Source organism: Salvelinus sp. IW2-2015, unplaced genomic scaffold, assembly GCF_002910315.2.
Source record: "Salvelinus sp. IW2-2015 unplaced genomic scaffold, ASM291031v2 Un_scaffold16384, whole genome shotgun sequence".
Classification (NCBI taxonomy): domain Eukaryota; kingdom Metazoa; phylum Chordata; class Actinopteri; order Salmoniformes; family Salmonidae; genus Salvelinus; species Salvelinus sp. IW2-2015.
In genome coordinates this window covers 32,010-47,634 of record NW_019957562.1, presented here as the reverse complement: position 1 = coordinate 47,634, position 15,625 = coordinate 32,010, and the positions used below count along the sequence as shown (strand labels likewise).

The following is a 15,625-nucleotide window of genomic DNA, read 5'->3' as shown; positions in this document are numbered from 1 at the left end:
TGAGCGGCCTTTTAGGTTATGTCGATATGGGACTCGTTTTACTGTGGATATAGATACTTTTGTACCCGTTTCCTCCAGCATCTTCACTAGGTCCTTTGCTGTTGTTCTGGGATTGATTTGCACTTTTCCCTACCAAAGTACGTTCATCTCTAGGAGACAGAACACGTCTCCTTCCTGAGCAATATGACGGCTGCGTGGTTCCCATGGTGTTTATACTTGCGTACTATTGTTTGTACAGATGAACTTGGTACCTTCAGGCATTTGGAGGTCTTGGCTGATTTCTTTTGATTTTCCCATGATGTCAAGCAAGAGGCACTGAGTTTGAAGGTAGGCCTTGAAATAGGTACCTCTCCAATTGACTCAAATTATGTCAATTAGCCTATCAGAAGCTTCTAAAGCCGTGATCATTTTCTGGAATTTTCCAAGCTGTTTAAAGGTACAGTCAACTTAATGTATGTAAACTTCTGACCCACTGGAATTGTGATACAGGCAATTATAAGTGAAATAATCTGTTTGTAAACAACTGTTGGAAGAATGACTTGTGTCATGCACAAAGTAGATGTCCTAACCGACTTGCCAAAACTACAGTTTGTTAACAAGAAATGTGTGGAATGGTTGAAAAACGAGTTTTAATGACTCCAACTTAAGTGTATGTAAACTCCAGACTTCAACGGTACATCTTGTTCTTGTCTTGTAAAGGGACGCCATTTAACCAGCTGTCACAATCTCCGTACATGAGCCCCTCGGGATGTAGTGCTCATATAGGTGGCGCTTTAACCGTTGTCATACTACAAATAAATGAGAGGGGAATTTAGAGATACTGGGCATAAAGACGAGATGCTTGTGTCTCCGCATTAACAATCATATTCGTTGTCAACTGAAGTCTGTTAAGAGCCCGCCTATTGCTCTCTTTGGATTGGTGGATACAACTCGTTATTTTAATACATTTTTGAATATTCGATGCATTGACGTCAGCAGCCTGTATTCAATAGAGAGGGAGACGCTAGTCAGTTCAATTCAAGGGGCTTTATTGGAATCGGAAACATATGTTTACATTGCCAAAGCAAGTGACATAGATAATAAACAAAAGTGAAATAAACAGTAAACATTACACTCAGAAAAGTTCCAAGAGAATAAAGACATTTCAAATGTCATATTATGTATACATACAGTGTTGTAATGATGTGCAAATAGTTAAAGTACAAAATGGAAAATAAATAAACATAAATATAGGTTGTATTTACAATGGTGTTTGTTCTCCACTGGTTGCCCTTGTGGCAACAGGTCACAAATCTTGCTGCTGTGATGGCACACTGTGGTATTTCACCCAATAGATATGGGAGTTTATCAAAATGTGATTTGTTTTCGAATTATCTGTGTAATCTGAGGGAAATATGTGTCTCTATGGTCATACATTTGGCAGGAGGTTAGGAAGTGCAGCTCCGATATTAAGCGCTTTTTCGCAAAATTGCCGGGATGTCACGTGCATCACACTCGTAATCACCTTAGCATTGCGAAACATCTATCGTATAAAATAAGCCTCACGTATCAAAATAGCGATTCATTGTATCTTGACTCAATTCAACACACTCAGTCTTCCCCATACAAAACTGGTAACATGTTTAACGTGGACCCATTTTGGGCGGAGTAAACCCTCTCGCTAGCCTCTTCCTCTCTTGTGAAACCCCTGTTCGTGATCAGCCCAGAGGGCGTGGCTGATTAGAGTCATTTTTGTGTGACGTGTACTAATGGTAATGGACCGCAAACTGTGGCTTGTATTGATTAGAAAGGTTTCCAATTAGTTTCCGATGCTTCATTTAATGATAATGGTAAGTACATTTTCCATTTTGTTAGGGGATTGGTCTAACCACAGGTCTAGCTAGTTAACACGCTGGTTTAGTGGTTAGTCTACGCTAGCTACCAGCTATCGACCTGTCTTTGTACGTCTCGACGACAGCTGATGCAGCGAATACAGCTAACGGTAGCTATCTAACCTGTAGAACGACTGGACAAATCTGATACCGGGCCGCAACTATATATTGTGTAGCTAGCTAGCTATCTATATGTGTATAGCTATCTCACTAGCTAACTATATTTATATGTGTGTTTGTGTGTGTAATAGCAATAGCTCCCTTTACTGCATCTAATTCCTGTAAGCCACCCAGTATTGTTATACACGTTCCTAATGAAAGCGTGTGTGTGTGTGTGTGTCGGAAGTGGGAGAGAACACTTGGCTGCCTATTCCCAGAGGTCTATTCGCTCATCAGCCCAGCCCCAGAGATCAAGTATCAGACCACAGTCCCACGCACTTTCACAGTATCTAACACAGTGTGACGAACTAGCTGTGCAGAGTAGAGTACACAACACGTGCACAGCCCTCTGCCAGCCCACCTGCTCTCTCTGCCAAGAAGCCTCTCCAGTCTTAGCAAGCAGGTGAGAGAGCTGCCCTGGCATCCACTAGAACTAGAGTTGGCCCTAGTTAGAGGTGTACTGAACTATAGTGTACACAAACTACTTTGCTACCTGTTCCCAGAAGATTAAATGAGCTGAGATGAGTGAGATGGGAATCACATTGTGAGATGTGATGCAATACAGTGCGGAGAAGCGAGTCGTTCCGCTCCACTGCATGGATCTGATGGGACCAGACACAGCTCGCATTTTGCTCTACTCGTAGGCCTATTTGTTGACATTTGGCCTGATCAGAACTTTGTGTGCAATTTCTCTGCTGAGAACCTGTTGGAGAAAAAATGATTTGGGTAATGCTGGGACAGGGCCATGGCTTGTGTGGTGTAGCAGCTAACAGGCAGGTGTGGAGCCAGAGCCTAGGCATTATTAACACAAAAAAGATTCCATTGGATGCCACATGTGAGACTTGTGTTCTGAAGGCTGAATCATGCTGGATCGTAGCCGGGAACCTCTATGCTTCACTTCAGATGTCAAAACTACAGTAGTAGTAGTAAAGAGAATGCAAAGAGTGTGCAAAGCTGTCATCAAGGCAAAGGGTGGTTATTTGAAGAATCTGAAATGTAAAATAAATGTTGATTTGTTTAATACTTTTTTGGTTACTACATGATTCTATATGTGTTATTTAATAGTTTTAATGTCTTCACTATTATTCTACAATGTAGATAATAGTAAAAATAAAGATAAACCCTTGAATGAGTAGGTGTTCTAAAACTTTTGACCGGTAGTGTAGTTACCAATAAAATGGTCTGATGGTGAAGTGGACGTCAGAAACAGACTCCATGAGGGTGGTATGAGGGCCCGACGTCCACAGGTGGGGGTTGTGCTTACAGCCCAACACGTGCAGGACGTTTGGCATTTGCCAGAGAACACCAAGATTGGAAAATTCGCCACTGGCACCCTGTGCTCTTCACAGATAAAAGCAGGGTCACACTGAGCACATGTGACAGACGTGACAGAGTCTGGAGACGCCGTGGAGAACGTTCTGCTGCCTGCAACATCCTCCAGCATGACCGGTTTGGCGATGGGTCAGTCATGGTGTGGGGTGGCATTTCTTTGTGGGGCCGCACAGCCCTCCATGTGCTCGCCAGAGGTAGCCTGACTGCCADTAGGTACCGAGATGAGATCCTCAGACCCCTTGTGAGACCATATGCTGACACATGCACATTTGTGGCCTGCTGGAGGTCATTTTGCAGGGCMCTGGCAGTGCWCCTCCTTGCACAAAGGCGGAGGTAGCGGTCCTMCTGCTGGGTTGTTGCCCTCCTACGGCCTCCTCCACGTCTCCTMATGTACTGGCCTGTCTCCTGGTAGCGCCTCCATGCTCTGGACACTACGCTGACAGACACTGCAAACCTTCTTGCCACAGCTCGCATTGATGTGCCATCCTGGATGAACTGCACTACCTGAGCCACTTGTGTGGGTTGTAGACTCCGTCTCATGCTACCACTAGAGTGAAAGCACCGCCAGCATTCAAAAGTGACCAAAACATCAGCCAGGAAGCATAGGAACTGAGAAGTGGTCTGTGGTCACCACCTGCAGAACCACTCCTTTATTGGGGGTGTCTTGCTAATTGCCTATAATTTCCACCTTTTGTCTATTCCATTTGCACAACAGCATGTGAAATTTATTGTCAATCAGTGTTGCTTCCTAAGTGGACAGTTTGATTTCACAGAAGTGTGATTGACTTGGAGTTACATTGTGTTGTTTAAGTGTTCCCTTTTATTTTTTTGAGCAGTGTGTATATATACTGAACAAAAATATAAACACAACATGCAACTAGGGTTGCACATTTTGGGGAATATTCAGAGGTGGAAACTTTCCGTGGGAAATAATGGGAATTAATGGGAATATATGCAAATTAATATTCATACCATTTAAATGTAGATGTTTTTTGCATTGGATATATTTACCATAACTTATGGAGACAGAAACATAAACATTTTACCTCATGAGTAGATATACTTGCAAATGATTAAATCATTCCAATAGAAATAAAACAATTTAGGGACGAATTCAACTTTTAAATGAGTTGACTCTTCACATGGGATGATTTCACTGAACCCGTGTGTCCCGTGTGGCTCAGTTGGTAGAGCATGGCGCTTGCAACGCCAGGGTTGTGGGTTCATTCCCCACGGGGGGACCAGGATGAATATGTATGAACTTTCCAATTTGTAAGTCGCTCTGGATAAGAGCGTCTGCTAAATGACTTAAATGTAAATGTAAATGTAACAACAAAAGAAAGGGAATATTGAATGATCCCCAATGATCCATCGCATCTCCCAAAAACATTTTCATCATACATCTGTAAAATGATAGTCTGAAACTAAAGCTTTGGTTGTCTTCCTCTCAGGCTTCCATGTCTTCTCCCTGGACCTCCTCAATGTCCACCTTCTGAACATCAGACTCTGAGGCCTCATCTTCACTGTCATTTTCCAACCTTGTTGAGGATGGCTCGTTGTCAGGCTCAAAAAGCCTCAAATTTGCCCGGATGGCCACCAATTTTTCAACCCTTGTATTGGTCAGCCTGTTGCGTGCTTTGGTGTGTGTGTGTTCCCAAACAAGGACCAGTTGCGCTCTGAGGCGGATGATGTTGGTGGGATTTGGAGGATGATGGAGGCAACAGGGGAAAGAGCCTCAGATCCACAAATACCCTTCCACCAGGTGGCTGATGAGATATGTTGGCACGACTACCATATTGCATCTCCATCCCAAAGTCCTTGCTTGGAAGTGTACTTCACCAGACTGCCAAGAACCTTGCCCTCATTCCGGCCAAGGTGGCGAGACACAGTAGGGATCGCACCATAGGCCTTGTTGATCTCTGCACCAGACAGGATGCTCTTGCCAGCATACTTGGGGTCCACCATGTACGCTGCGGCGTGTATGGGCTTCAGGCAGAAGTCTTCACGCTTTTTGATGTATTTCAGAACTGCAGTTTCCTCTGCTTGGAGCAACAGTGAAGTGGGCCATATGGATTTATTCTCTTACATCTGCAAGCAGAGTTTGAACATCAGACAGAATGGCATTTTCTCTCTCAATCCGTGCAATGGCTACTGCTATAAGTTTCAGGCTGCTTACCACTTTCTCCAAAAATACATCATCCAGTAGGATCCTCTTGATGGGGCTGTCCATATCAGCAGACTTTGATATGGCCATTTCTTGGAGAGACTCCTTCCCCTCTAGGAGACTGTTAAACATGATGACAACACCACCCCAACGGGTGTTGCTTGGCCATGTACAGATAAATAGTTAAGCAGTTAGATTAAATAACTCCTTTGTAAGATAAATGTTTTAAAATGAAACATGTATGGAAACTGGTGAATTAACACTCCTCAGTTAGCAGGCTCAAGCAAGCTAAAACCCACATGGTAGCAAAAACTGACGAGCAGAAATTGTTAACAAGTTAGAACTGATTTAAACACACTTTGCTGTAGGCTACTATTTACTAATTAACAAAAAATTATGTATGTCATATAAAATATATTCACCCCACCCAGTATTGTAATCAAAACTTACCAGAAGGCATGTAGTCCTTGGCTCAGACAGTGTAGTAGTGTGGGCTCAATCGCATCTCATTAGTGTGCAAGATCTTGAGAATCAAGAGTGCACTGCACATGTGATGGAAGAATGCACTGTGCATGCAGAGGGTTGCAATTCTATTGAATTGGGGATAGTTTCACCAAAATATTCCACAAGATCTAGAATTGCCTTATGTGTATCCCACAAAAAAAGGTTCACTGTTATAAGCTAACTTTTTAAAATGAATTTAAGCAACATTCCCAAAATTCCCGGGCTTAACTTCTCATGGGAAATTTTTGGGAAAATTCCAGAAATTTACTGGAAAGTTTCCAAACCTTTGCAACCCTACATTTGCAACCCTACACCCTACCTTTGCAACCCTACATACAACAATTTCAAAGATTTTACTGAGTTACAGTTCAAATAAGGAAATCGGTCTGTTGAAAGGGCACAGCCATAGGTGGGCCTGGGAGGGCATAGGGGAGCCAGGCCCAGCCAATCAGAATGTTTTTCCCCACAAAAGGGCACTATTACAGACAGAAATATGCCTCGGGACCCCTCAGAAGCCAGATGTGGAGGTCCTGGGCTGGCGTGGTTACACGTGGTCTGCTGTTGTGAGGCCGGTTGGACGCACTTTCCTCCATTTGTCTTTGCCTCAAACCTGACTAGTCTCGTAGTCCCTGAAAAACATCCCCACCACATGATGCTGCCACCACCATGCTTCACCGTAGGGATGGTGCCAGGTTTCCACCAGAGGTGACGCTTGGCATTCAGGCCAAAGAGTTCAATCTTGGTTTCATCAGACCAGAGAATTTTGTTTCTCATGGTCTGAGAGTACAAACTTCTTACATTTTAAGAATGATGGAGGCCTCTATGTTCTTGGGGACTGTCAATGCTGCAGACATTTTTGGTACCCTTCCCCTGATCTGTGCCTCTACACAATCCTGTCTTGGAGCTCTATGGACAATTCCTTCGACCTCATGGCTTGGTTTTTGCTCTGACATGAACTGTCAGCTGTGGGACCTTATGTAGACAGGTGTGTGCCTTTCCAAATCATGTCCAATCAATTGAATTTACCACAGGTGGACTCCAGTAAAGTTGTAAAAACATCTCAAGGATGATCAATGGAAACAGGATGCACCTAAGGTCAATTTCTAGTCCAATAGCAAAGGGTCTGAATACTTTTAAATAAGGTATTTCAGTTTTTTTTTAATAAATTGGCAAACTTTTCAAAACTGTTTTTGTTTTGTCATTTTGGGGTGTTGTATGTAGATTGATGAGGAAATGTTTTTGTTTAATCAATTTGAGAATAAGGCTGTAATGTAACAAAATGTGGGGTCTGAATACTTTGCGGAATGCACTTTAAGTAAGCTGTGTTACTCTTGCTCCTTTGTGTCTATTTGCTAAAGCTGGCTCTTCTCCCACGCTGTACATTAACCTAGCCTAACCCACCTCACACTTCACACATCCACATTTAGTCTGCCCTCCAAATGGTTGTTGACATGTTTCTTGTTTGCTCTGGTAGGAGTGGGTACGGTGGTGCCCCAGCCCCCTGGTCTGTGGGATGACTCGATGAGTGTGGCGGCGGGGAACGGAACAGCGGAGAGACCGAGTGAGAAGAATGGGCAGGAGGGGCTGTGACTGCAGGTTTGCTGTCCCCACTGCGGTCCTCTACGGCTCCCTGTCCCTGTTTGTCTCCATCCTACACAACGTCTTCCTGCTCTACTACGTGGAGACCTTTGTCTCCGTTTATAAGATCGACAAGCTCTCCTTTTGGGTCGGAGAGGTGAGTGACAGTTCCTGCCTTCAATGGATTATTGTAATATTTGTGGTTTGGACGCTTTCTGCTTTAGACAATGACAAAGGGGTTGGATAAAGCAGAAAGACTGATACCCTGGCTTTTTTCTGGGTTAGGATGTTTAACCATACTGCTATACTAACTCCTCCACCACTGACTCTCTGTCCCACACAGACAGTGTTCCTGATATGGAACAGCTTAAACGACCCTCTCTTCGGCTGGCTGAGTGACCGCTCCTTCCTCAGCTCCCCACAGTAAGACCTACTCTTTTCATCGTTTTCTCAAATCAATGGTGCACCTCTCTCTCGCTCTCCTTCAATCTCTACGTCTAGCTCTCTTTTTCACACTGTCTTGAAAGCACGGTTGGATAGCACAGTTAGTGAAAAGTGGTAGAAGTTTCTTTACCATTGCACTATACTTTTTTTCTCTCTCCCCTCTATCGTAGATCTGGCCCCCAGATCTCCAGCCCAGAGGTGGTACTGAAGCGGCTGGCTGCCCTCTCTAGGAATGGCCCCCTGTTCGCCCTCTCCTTCCTGGCTTTCTGGGTGTCATGGGCGCGGCCGGGCCTCCAGTTTCTGGTGTGCTTGTGCCTGTATGACGGCTTCCTCACCGTGGTGGACCTCAACCACAACGCCCTGCTGGCCGACCTGGCCGTGTCGGCCTACGACCGCACGCGCCTTAACTTCCACTGCTCTCTGTTCAGTGCCCTGGGCTCGCTCTCGGTCTTCATGTCCTACTGCGTCTGGGACAAGGGCGACTTCTACTCGTTCCGGCTGTTCTGCGTAGCGCTGGCGGTCGTCTCGGCACTGGGCTTCACCGCCGTGTCGCGCCTGTTGAAGAGCCGCTTTCAGAAAGAGGCGCGCCTGAGACAGGACGAGGCACTGCAACTCAAAGAGTAGGTGACATTATTATTCAACATGTATGCACTTGAGAAACACTTGGTTTACATTAAGCACTGACAAGCAAGTGGTAACTGAATAACGACACCAGTTCTTGGTTTGCTTCCCACAACTCACCTTATGGCCTCAAATCAAGCGTTGAATCTTTCTACTCCTGTGGTGTCTATTCCAGCCTTGGCCAGGCATATTTCTTGCTAATGGGAATTTTAAAGAGACTGAAATGTGAGCAAATAGAATTGATGCACACTTTGCACACACTCATTCAGTCTGTTGTGCAGGTAGATAAACAGCAATACCTGCTTAGGTTACAGACTCAATCCTGTGTGTTTGATGTTACACTAGTTGTCATTTCATTAATCCCCCCTTCCCTCTCGCTCAGGTTGAGTATTGGCCAGAGCCCTCTAACCCAGCAGGAGAAGCCAGTCACTCTAGGAGAGTATCTAAGGCAGCTCTCCAAGCACAGAAACTTCATGTGGTTCGCCTCTATGAACCTTGTCCAGGTGTTTCACTGTCACTTCAACAACAACTTCTTCCCTCTGTTCCTGGAGCACCTCCTCTCTGACAGCATCTCTGCCTCCACCGGCTCCATTCTGCTGGGTAAGAGGAGTACTGCTTGGATATATGCACCATGACAAGGGAAGGGCCTCGAGTATAGAATGGGCTTAGTTTCATACCCTGGTCCCAGATCTGTTTGTGCCGTCTTGGCAATTTCTATGGCCGTTGTCACGTTTGGCCTGACAAGGACCGTAGGAGTTGGCAAGATGGCACAAACAGATCTGCGACTAGGCTATTCGTTTTGGTCTGTTTACATTTCACGGAAGGATTAGTTCTTAGAATGTGAGGAAACACAATTTATCACTTGTCTGCATGCATTTAATAAATGTGGCTTTTCAGTCCACGGTCACACTTTATTTGGCAAGTCTGGATTTTCCATCTGTATATGCTCAACAGATGGTCATACTTTCAACAATCTATCAGTTGATAAGCAACTGCTTGCTAAGATTAGGTTTAGGATAAGGGCTAAGGTTAGGGTTAGTACAGTAGATGGTTAGTTGAAATTTGCCTCAGTCGCTAGTGAGATAATCCATCTGTAGATGCTCTGCAGACTATCCAAATAAAGTGTTTCCCAGTCCACTAACAGCTACTCTTGACAACTCTTCACAGGGATCTCCTACATAGCACCCCACCTGAACAACCTGTATTTCCTGACCCTGTGTCAGCGCTATGGGGTCTACGCGGTCATCCGCTGGCTGTTCCTGGTCAAGCTGGCTCTCAGTGTGGCCATGCTGTTGGCCGGGGCCGACCAGGTCTATCTGCTGTGCATCTTCATCGCCAGGTACTGACACACACACAAACCCACACACACACACACACACTTTCTTCCTTCAATTGAATACTGTGCACTAGCTGCTACTGTAAGATACTAACATCGTTTGCTAGGAATGTTAATAAGTAACACATTTGTATTTCATTTTACATATCAAGGTCATGTACTCAAGTCATGAAGAGTTATTTTCATATCAAGGACCCAATGTCATGTGTTTTTCCAATACTTGTCGAAGCTGAGCAAATCAATGAAGATTCCCAGCTTACCCAGCAGTTTTGTGTGGCTCTGTTTGTGTTGTACCTGGCTGGGTGTTGTGTGTCAGCCAACCAACCAATCCCTTTATCAACATGGGGCTGGCAGCGGCTGGGCGCAGCCTACCACTAGTCCCCTTGGCACAGTGCCATTGTTTTCGTAGACCGAAATGAGATAAAGTCATAGTGGAGGAGAGGCTTTTTTCTGTTGGTTTGGGCCTTTGTATAAATGCCTTGACCTTTTAGCCCAGGAGGGTTTTTTTCCCTTCTCCTTTTTTCCCCTTCTAAACTCCTGCTCGGGAAATTCGGTTGCATATTCCACATCGTTGTATATTAGCAGATCAAATCAAAATCATGTTTTATTTGTCACATGCCTCGTAAACAACAGGTGTACACTAACAGTGAAATGCTTACTTACGGGCCCTTCCCAACAACGCAGAGAGAAAAATAATAGAAAGATAGTAACACAAGGAATAAATACACAATGAGCAATGACAACATGGTTATTATATACACGGTGTACCAGAACCGAGTCGATGTGCAGGAGCACGAGGCAATTGAGGCAGACACACACATACAGGTATGGGCAAAGTGACTTGGCAACAGGATAGATAATAAGCAGCAGCGTACATTATATGAGTCAAAAGAGTTAGTGCAAGGAGGGGTGTCAATGCAGATAGTCCTGGTAGCTATTCAGTTAACTACACTGGACAGAAATATAAACGTAAAGTGTTGGTCCCATGTTTCATGAGCTGAAATAAAAGATCCACAATTTTCCGCACGCACTAAAAAGCTTATTTCTCTCATGTTGTACACAAATGTTTTTTACATCCCTGTTAGTGAGTATTTATCCTTTGCCAAGATAATCCACCCACCTGTCAGGTGTGACATAGCACGAAGCTGATTAAAGAGCATGATCATTACAAAAATGTGCAGTTTTAGTCACACAACGTCTTGCAATTGGCATGCAGACTGCAGGAATGTCCACCAGCTATTGCCAGATAATCTAATCTTTATTTTTCTACCATAAGTCGCCTCCAATGTTGTTTTAGAGAATTTGGCAGTACTGTGTGTCCAACTGGCCTCACAAATGCAGACAACGTGTAAGCATGCCAGCCCAGGACCTCCACATCCGGCTTCTTCACCTGCAGGAGGGATCGTCTGAGACCAGCCACCTGGACAGCTGATGAAACTGTGGGTTTGCACAACCTAAGAGTTTCTGTAAAAACTGTCAGAATCTGTCTCAGGAAAGCTCATCTACGTGCTTGTCATCCTTCACGGATGAATCCCGGTTTCAACTGTACCGGGCAGATGGCAGACAGTGTGTATGGCACCGTGTGGGCAAGTGGTTTGCTGACGTCAACGTTGTGAACAGAGTGCCTCATTGTGGCTGTGGGGTTATGGCATGACCACAATGACCACAATTGCATTTTATCAATTTGGATGCACAGAGATACTGTGACAAGATCCTGAGGCCCATTGTCGTGCCATTCATCCGCCGCCATCACTTCAGGTTTCAGCATGATAATGCAGGGCCCCATGACACAAAGATCTGTACACAATTCCTGGAAGCTGAATATGTTCCTGTTCTTCCATGGCCGGCATACTCACCAGACATGTCACAAATTGAGCACGTTTGGGATGCTCTGGATTGACGTGTACAACAGCAGGTTCCAGTTCCCGCCAATATTCAGCAACTTCGCACAGCCATTGAAGAGGAGTGGGACAACATTCCACAGGCCACAATCAACAGCCTTATCAACTGTATGCGAATGTGTCATGCTGTATAAGGCAAATGGTGGTCACTCCAGATACTGACTTTTTGTCTGATCCACAACCCTACTTAAAAAAAAAAAAAAAAGGTATCTGTGAGCATCTGTATTCCCAGTCATGTGAAATCCATAGATTAGGGCATAATTCATTTATTTCAATTGACTGATTTCCTCATATGAACTGTAACTCAGTAAAGTCTTTGAAATAGTTTCATGTTGCGTTTTTTAAATATTTTTGTTCAGTGTATTTAGCAGTCTTATGGCTTGGGGGCAGAAGCTGTTCAGGGTCTTGTTGGTTGCGGACTTGGTTCATCGGTACTGCTTGCCATGCGGTAGCAGAGAGAACAGTCTGACTTGGGTGACTGGAGTCTCTTTCTTTTTTTTACGGCCTTCCTCTGACACCGCCTGGTATAGAGGTACTGGATGGCAGGGAGGTCAGCCCCAGTGACGTACTGGGCCGTACACACTACCCTCTGTAGAGCCTTGCGGTCGGATGCCAAGCAGTTGCCATACATAACAATGATCTAGCCAGTCAAGATGCTCTCAGTGGTGCAGCTGTAGAACTTTTTTGAAGATCTGAGGGTCAATGCTAAATCTTTTCAGCCTCCTGAGGAGGAAGATGTGTCATGCCTTCTTCATGACTGTGTTGGTGTGTGTGTGGGCCATGTTAATTCCTTGAAGCTCTCAACGCGCTCCACTACAGCCCCGTCGATGTGAATGGGGGTGTGCTCGGTCCTCTGTTTCCAGTAGTCCACTATCAGCTCCTTTTTGTCTTGCTGACGTTGAGGAAAAATTGGAAACGGTGTTGACAATACTTCAGTAATGGCTCTGAAATATGCTTATACTCTTGTGCTCCTTCTCTCCCCCCCCCCCCCAAGTAACCGGGTGTTTACAGAGGGTACCTGCAAGCTGTTGAACCTGGTCATCACAGACCTGGTGGATGAGGACTTTGTGGTGAACCAGCGCCAGCAGGCGGCGTCAGCGCTGCTCTTCGGTATGGTGGCTCTGGTAACCAAGCCTGGCCAGACCTTTGCTCCTCTCATCGGCACCTGGTTGCTGTGTGTCTACACAGGTATAAATTGGCAGAGGGGCGAAAGTACTAAAGTCTGTTTTAATAAAGGCTCCTCGAAAATGGAGGAGATGCTAGAATCAAACCAATTTCACTAACCTTCTCTAGGTGGATTCCCACGCATTCATGCCTGTTCTTTATTCTCAACATCTCTCTCTTTATTTCCAGGCTATGATATCTTTGAGAGAAACTCCATACAGGACTCTGCGGCAGCATCCCCTGTCTCAGGCCAAGCAGGCTTCACTGTTCCACTTCGCCAGGGTTGTTTCTACCTGCTGGTGTTTGTGCCCATCTCCTGCGCCCTGCTGCAGCTACTGGCCTGGTCCCGCTTCACCCTCCACGGCCGCCGACTGCAGGGCGTCAAGGCCCAGAGGCAGGGAACCCAGCACAGCCACCTCATGGATGTCAAGGCCATCTGATCTGAGTCCAGCCCTTCCGCAACCTTCACTCAACTGCATAATGCTATACCACCATCTGCCACTGGGGTCAGCAGAATGGAACACTGGAGAACTGATTGAAATCCCACTGTCAGGGACAAAAATATACTGTGAGAATCTTGCCTTATTTTGATATTAAGAGGACAAAGACGATATGTATGAACTGATGACTAAATGATACAGCAGAGCCAATCAAGAATAAGATTCCCATGCCCCTCTCTGGGACAGGGCGAGTAGACCATCCTAGGTTGAGGTGCAGCCTGGAATGCATTTCCATCCCCAAAGGAACACAGTGTCACCAACTTTGCTATTACAGTGTGGTTACCCATTTTTGTATTTTTCACCCCATGGCAAAATGTGTTAAATTGCTGTGTGAAGGAAAATATTAAGTATGAAAAAAAATGTGTGTATGTGCACATGAGTATAAAGCCTGATTTGCATGGACCTTGTGCTTTAAATTACAATTAGTGGTGAACCATCGCCATGTTATTCTCTGTGTCTTTATGAAGTACTTCTAGCACTAATCTGCATGTTCAGAATTGTAAAAAGTCAAGCAACTATTTCTCTATTTGTTTTACCGTGACCAGATGGACTACTTCTACTAAAATAGCTGCCGTCTCCAGTATTCAACGGAATTGCCTCGTGTTTTCTCACGCATTGTTTTCACGGTGACGTGTTTATCGTTTAGGTAGCTCGTACAAAACAAGGCCCTAAACAACTTCTGTTTACATGTGTACCCCAGTTCAGGAAAGAGACGTTTTTACACAGTGTACAAAACATTAGGAATATCTGCTCTTTCCATGAGACTGACCAGGTGAAAGCTATGATCCCTTATTGTCGTTAAATCCACTTCAATCAGTGTAGATGAAGGGTTAAAGAATAATTTTTTAAAGCCTTGAGACCATTGAGAAATGGATTGCGTATGTTTGCCATTCAGAGGGTGATTGGGCAAGGGAAAATATTTAAGTGCCTTTGAACAGTAGTAGTAGGTGCCAGGCGCACCGGTTTGAGTGTCAAGAACTGCAACGCTGCTGGGTTTCTCATGCTCAACAGTTTCCTGTGTTTATAAAGAGTGGTCCACCACGCAACGGACATCCAGCCAACTTGACACAACTGTGGGAAGCATCCATGTGGAACGCTTTCGACACCTTGTAGAGTCCGTGCCACGACGTTTTGAGGGCAAATGTGGGTGCTACGCAATATTAAGGGGTTCCTAATGTTTTGTACACTGTATATACTGTACCATGAAGAGAATTGAGAAACAAAGATTTGACTGAAAATGTGAAACTGTTGTGCCATGATGACCCAACTATATATGATCATCATGAAGAATACATTCCGTACTTTTTCCAAAGTTCCGTTTTGAATACCGCTGCTACATGGTTTTCTAGGTGAACAGAGTATTAAGGAGTCTTAAATTCCATCATATTAGTATTACATATTTTTTTCTAAAGTATTGTGATAATTTGAAGACACCTTGAGGGTAGTGTTTTTTAATTAAGTGACTCAGGAATTGTAGTTTCAGCACCATGTGATTTACTTAGCCAGAATGGATAGCAGAGGTTTGATCTTATAAGACATCCTTACGGTATACAGCAGAGATGCCTGTATTTGCCAATTTTGTTATGGAATACTGTACAATGTTTCTGTCTGGTTGTACCCCTGCTCATTGTAGCATCGGCCATTTCCGACCATCTTTGTGACCTTTATTAAAGTGATCTCACTGCTTGTTGACTGTGTCTTGTTGCTCACGTTCACAGATGTGTTATGGTCTGTTAGGACAAGTCTAACTCGCAGCCTCGCACCAAACCCAGGAGCTCAGGTCTGTGTCCGGGCTACCTTCACTTACTAGACTAGGACAGGTGTAGTGTCTCACCTCAGGCATCTTAAACCTGATGACTTCTGCTTCTACACCGGCATTGCTTGCTGTTTGGGGTTTTAGGCTGGGTTTCTGTACAGCACTTCGAGATATTAGCTGATGTACGAAGGGCTATATAAAATAAACTTGGTTTGATGACTAAATTACAAATACCTTTCATTTTAATTAAGGTCCAATGCAGCTGTTTTTATCTCAGTATCAAATCATTTCTGGG

The 15,625-nt window shown here is 44.6% G+C and overlaps 1 protein-coding gene across 6 annotated transcripts in view; it reads left to right on the top strand.

Moving 5' to 3' along the window:
- The window catches only part of LOC112080579 (transmembrane protein 180), a 44,942-nt gene extending 29,676 nt beyond the window's left edge, over nucleotides 1-15,266 (top strand). For 3 of the 6 annotated variants that reach the window (XM_070442633.1, XM_070442632.1, XM_024146382.2), the window contains 7 exons: nucleotides 7,505-7,765; nucleotides 7,952-8,031; nucleotides 8,223-8,672; nucleotides 9,056-9,273; nucleotides 9,841-10,012; nucleotides 12,905-13,098; nucleotides 13,264-15,266. In XM_070442633.1, the coding sequence (XP_070298734.1) occupies nucleotides 7,601-7,765; nucleotides 7,952-8,031; nucleotides 8,223-8,672; nucleotides 9,056-9,273; nucleotides 9,841-10,012; nucleotides 12,905-13,098; nucleotides 13,264-13,514 (1,530 nt within the window). In that variant the 5' untranslated portion in view covers nucleotides 7,505-7,600 and the 3' untranslated portion in view covers nucleotides 13,515-15,266. Of the gene's footprint in view, nucleotides 1-1,696; nucleotides 1,830-1,868; nucleotides 1,982-2,217; nucleotides 2,434-7,504; nucleotides 7,766-7,951; nucleotides 8,032-8,222; nucleotides 8,673-9,055; nucleotides 9,274-9,840; nucleotides 10,013-12,904; nucleotides 13,099-13,263 lie in introns of those variants that run through there. The other 3 variants (XM_024146381.2, XM_024146379.2, XM_024146380.2) reach the window with 3 other exon arrangements.
- Nucleotides 15,267-15,625: the final 359 nt, after the last annotated feature.